The sequence below is a fragment of the Punica granatum genome, chromosome 7 (genome assembly GCF_007655135.1).
Source record: "Punica granatum isolate Tunisia-2019 chromosome 7, ASM765513v2, whole genome shotgun sequence".
Lineage (NCBI taxonomy): Eukaryota > Viridiplantae > Streptophyta > Magnoliopsida > Myrtales > Lythraceae > Punica > Punica granatum.
The window spans coordinates 23,190,157-23,194,803 of record NC_045133.1 but is presented as its reverse complement, the minus strand read 5'-3'; the positions used below and the strand labels follow the sequence as shown (position 1 = coordinate 23,194,803).

Genomic DNA, 4,647 nt, shown 5'->3' with positions numbered 1-4,647 from the left:
TCATCGTCGACTTTTGGTAGTCGAATATAACAGAACCACATCTTGCTGATGGAAATAGCGTGCATAAACCTTCTAGCGGCGCTAGTCTCAGTCCTAGAATAGATATATACTGCTGTCAACAGGATCAGACTGCTGATTACACAAGGTTTTATAATGTTTTATGCGCCTGTGACCTGAACCACGTATTCGGGTTTGATATTCATTCATCGGAGACAACACGAAAGCTTGAAAACAACTGACAGAAGCTCTTTTCTGAACGACTATGGTTTCATAACAGAAACCAGAAATTGAGAATAATGAGCAGATCAATTCAAATCGATCAAGATTCATAAATAAAGCACTATTTACAAAAGCAGCAGAGAATCGAATTGACATAAAATAGAAGTCCCAATCATTTGGTATCTTCAGTACTTCTGATGGAGCTGAATTAAGGAGGCGATCGAAGTCAAGCTATACTACGGATCTTCAGTACTCCTGGTTGGCATCCTTCATGGAAAGTACTGCTTCAGATTCTTCACCATTTTCCCGCTCTCACGCGCTGCTCCTCTTTCCATTACTCCCAAACCCAAAGGCCCAATGGAACTGAGCAGGGGTCCTCTTCAGCGCCTTCACTCCGAGCGGATTGTCCTTGCTCTGTCGGGCAATGCATAAATATCAGCAAAAAACACACAGTTGCAAATTAAAAGATGCATTCGGCTTCTTCTCCGGAGAGAAGTAATTAAAATAAAAGCCAAATTATTATGGAAAGCAATTCCGATTTCTGTATTGTCATATTGAAAAAAGAAATACTATACTTTTCAACTGAGAATAATCCAGTTTCCAGCACTGCTATGAGCTATGGGCGATTCTTACCATCAAGCAGGTTCCAGCGTTAAGGTTACAGATGGGGTAGTCGTGCGGGCAGCAGCTGTAGTGGTCATCACAGCAAGTGGCTCCCTCAAGGGGGCAACATCCCCATGCGAAGCAGTACTTAGCGTACTCATAGATACAGCAGCACGTGCTGCTCTCTGGGCATGAGTAGTACTCGTCGCACACGGTTGGGGGCTTGATAGGGGATGGGGGAGATGGCCCGGGATTTGGAGGGTTTTGGCCCTTCTTGATGGGGTAGGATGCCTCCATGGCGATCCCACACTTGCCAGTAGCTGTGCCGCCAACATTTCGTTCCATGCGGATGTAACCCTCCTCTCCCCAGCTGGAGCCCCATGAGTTCTTCACGATCCAATAATCAACCCCATTCTCAGTGCCGTAACCAACAGCTGCAACACCGTGGTCCAGCTCTGTCCCACATTGCCCAGTGAAGACGCCCTGGAAGATTCAGCAGTAAGATACAAATAAGTTTTCATGGTCAAAAACATTTCTATTCTCTTATTTCTTCAGGAATAAAAGTGTTGTTAAACGAACTGAGCAATGTTCCACAATTATCATTATAAGTCCAGAATCTCTTTTGGATGGATATCCTTCCACAGTTGGTGATGAATTTTGTCAAAATCTGATTAGGGAATACTCAATCCAGTTGATTAGTGAATTCATCTGTAAGCAAGCAACTTTCAGATTATAGGAAAGCTTGTTAAGCAGACACTGCAGAGTCATGGCCGAGATTTATATTGAGACTATTCAAGAACTCTGTTGTTCCAGCAAAGAAAAATGGATGTCACGACATTACCGATTGGTAGAGCTGGAATTCCCTTCCACCAGCTTCAATGGCAACACTGACAGGCTGATTAGCAACTGCCTTCTGCAAAGCTTTCTCATCGTTCTCGGGAACATCTTCATAATTATCAATGGAGACAACCCTTGCATTCTTCTGCAAAAACACAATAAACCAGAAAATGTAAAGGCCTTATTTTCATGTTCCACATCTTATTTAATCGCCTGTAGTGGTCATGATTCCAGGCACTAAACTAACCCGGTACTGATCACATCTGCCATTGACAGCTTTGTAAGGGTAGTCTTCCTCGGTGTCAAGTCCACCATTCTTGATGATGAACTCGAAGGCGTAGTCCATGAGACCACCATTGCACCCTTGGTTGTATGAGGTGTCGCAGTCTACCAGCTCCTGCTCTGACAGTGAGATCAGATCACCAGTCACGATCTTATTGATCCCTTCCACAGCAGCGACCGTGGAGAAGGCCCAGCAGCTCCCTTCATTCCAAAATACCACAGCATCACCAATTAGAAAGGATTGAGCCAGCACATACATAATGCCAGATTCACACTAAGCACAATCGGACATATGTTACAAGATTAACAAAGCATGTCTTTAGTAGCCTGTTCTGAAATTCCCATGGCACGTCGAAAGTGAAATCCACAGAATTATTTTCCGGTAGTTGAACCGATTCAACTAAAAAAGATTGCTAACACCACAAGCTCTAAACATTTAATTGACATATCACTAGACCCTTCATGAATACATTCAACCTATCCAAGGCAGATAGTTTTCCAATTCCAAGAGTAAAAAAATAGAAAGCCGTGGAATGTACTCTATTTCTCGAATAAAGTTTTCCAACAATAAAACCATTTTAAACTCGATCGACGTTAACTAGCCTATTCAAGAAATTTTTATGGTCCCGAGGTCATACCGCCTGAAAAAGTCCCCGGACCATTCGCTTGGGGATAACGGACTCTTCATGAAGCATACTACGATCACCCGAGACAAATATTTTGCAAGTCCAGAAGTACCATAAATTTGTCCGTTCCCAAGCAAAATATATAATAAGGAAAGACGTGCCAACTTGTCCACCATTGTTGGACGAAGAACACTAAACCGGTGTTCCCCATGTTTCTGCCTTGTCATTTTCTAAAGTTCCACTTGGGCCCCCCCACTTCATGGAAGTCCCCACCTCCAACGCCTAACTCCGCCTACACTTTTTAGAAAAAGTCCGGTGGGCCCCTCCCGTGTCGGGAGTGGTAGCCCACCATACACTATAAACCAATTGATTAACCTTAAGTTGCGTAATCTATCAGATTGCTAGACCTTGTTAAATAAAAAAATAACTAAAATTCTATTCAGAAATCCATTCCAGAATACTTCGGAGCTATTTAGATAAATAAATTTTAATCCGTGGAATTAAAGAGCTGCCCCCATATTGGAACCCCGGTGCAAATAGACAGTCAGCCAGGGATCCACTGGTGCAATTGCAGAAGCAAAGTAAAGCACGAAGCTTTCCATCAAGTTAACAAATCTGCCCTCCCAAACCTTGCAAATTGCTAATCCAAACACGAAAGACTTATTTGATTTCAAAGTAGAATTTTAAAATCCTACTGTCACTTAATTCCGCCAACAATAAAACAAAATGAAATGATGGATTCCATTTATATCACTTTTTTTTTCACAACAAAACAAAATAATTCATATAAAGTCAAAGAGTGAATCCCATTTATACTCAAATTTTTTCAAAATCAAAATCAAAATACTACTTTGAAACCAACGGCGGCAAAAATTTCGAAAATTTCACGATCAATATGCCTTGATAGCAAAATTTAAGGTGAATTGCCTCGAAGCATCAGGCAAATCAAGTACTTTCGTTTTTCTCTATTGTTAGCAGAATCCTAAATAAATTCCGATCCCGTGAATTACGCCATCGACACTCCAGTCAAAGATAATATTAACTACTGACCAATCAAAAAAATTCAGTTTTCAAAAAATGGAAATTGGGGGAAAATGGGAAGATTTACCGCAACTTCCCTGATCCTTGACATCCGCGACGGCGCCTTCCTTCCTCCAGTCAACGGCCGCCGGCAGCTCATCCCCGAGCTTAGGCACGTATCGATCGGTCACCCGCTTTCCGTGCAGCCTCCTCTCCTCGGACCTCTTCGCCCCGAGGTACATGGACCGGTACTCCTCATTGGTGAGGTCGGCGAACCGGTTCAGCCAGAGGCTGTATGTCCGATTCTCCGCGGCGTTGTGCTCATCGATGAACCGGAGGTTGTCCTTGAAGATCTCGAACCGCCTCTCCTTCTCGCCGAGGGCGTTGTAGGCCTTGCCGTGCCTCGCGAGCCAGGACTCGTAGATCGCCCTCACCTTGGCCTCGGTCCGCTGACCGTGGGACCGGTCGTAGCTGATTATAGACATGTCGAGGGCGGAGGACACGGCCAGGAGGGCCAGCAGGAGCACGGCGGACTGGAACAGCCCCATGTTTACGTCTCTCTGTCTCTCTCGGCGGCGGAGGAACGGTTTCTGACGGAAGAGGGAGGTGGTGATGGCGGTGGTGGTGGTGAGGATCGGCGGAGGGGGAGGAAGGGATTATAAAGCGGAGGAGGGAGAGAATTAATTAAGGTAAAAACAATGGCAATAATTGAGTGGGGGAAATCTTCATTCATTAAGCAAAGATATAATTCTCACCAAAAAATAAAAGGAAAAGATATAATGAGATAATTTTTTTAAAAATAAAATAAAAAATGTCGATAATAGGTGGGAAGGATGGCGAATGAGACGAGGACACGTCAGGTCCATGTGGTTGAATTTTGATTGGCTAATTGAAAAGGGCGGGACCTGCCCATTGGGGCGTTTTTTTCCCACGCGCGTCTCCCGCAAGGCCAATTAGTTTTCTCCTCGAGGCCAATTATTTTCTGGGCCGCGCGAGGAAAAAAAGTTAGTTTATAGAGAGCCCACAATATATAGAGAATTTTGCCACAATAGATAGCTTT

The 4,647-nt window shown here is 43.9% G+C and overlaps 1 protein-coding gene across 1 annotated transcript; it reads right to left on the bottom strand.

Annotated features, from left to right (window-relative positions):
- Positions 1-225: 225 nt before the first annotated feature.
- On the bottom strand, positions 226-4,307 carry LOC116214030 (low-temperature-induced cysteine proteinase-like). Its single transcript, XM_031549244.1, has 5 exons — positions 3,676-4,307; positions 1,907-2,142; positions 1,664-1,804; positions 853-1,305; positions 226-633 (listed from the first exon to the last, which is right to left on the bottom strand). The coding sequence occupies exons 1-5, from the start codon at positions 4,133-4,135 to the stop codon at positions 532-534; spliced, it is 1,392 nt and encodes a 463-aa protein (XP_031405104.1). The 5' UTR covers positions 4,136-4,307; the 3' UTR covers positions 226-531.
- Positions 4,308-4,647: the final 340 nt, after the last annotated feature.

Bases quoted from the DNA above. Each gene is read 5' to 3' on its own strand.
- LOC116214030 (XM_031549244.1), bottom strand. From the start codon at position 4,135: ATGGGGCTGTTCCAGTCCGCCGTGCTCCTGCTGGCCCTCCTGGCCGTG. The intron at 2,143-3,675 runs GTAAATCTTCCC...TTTGGAATGAAG, and splicing joins CAAGGATCAGGGAAGTTGCG to GGAGCTGCTGGGCCTTCTCC. The intron at 634-852 runs GTAAGAATCGCC...ATTGCCCGACAG, and splicing joins ACGCTGGAACCTGCTTGATG to AGCAAGGACAATCCGCTCGG.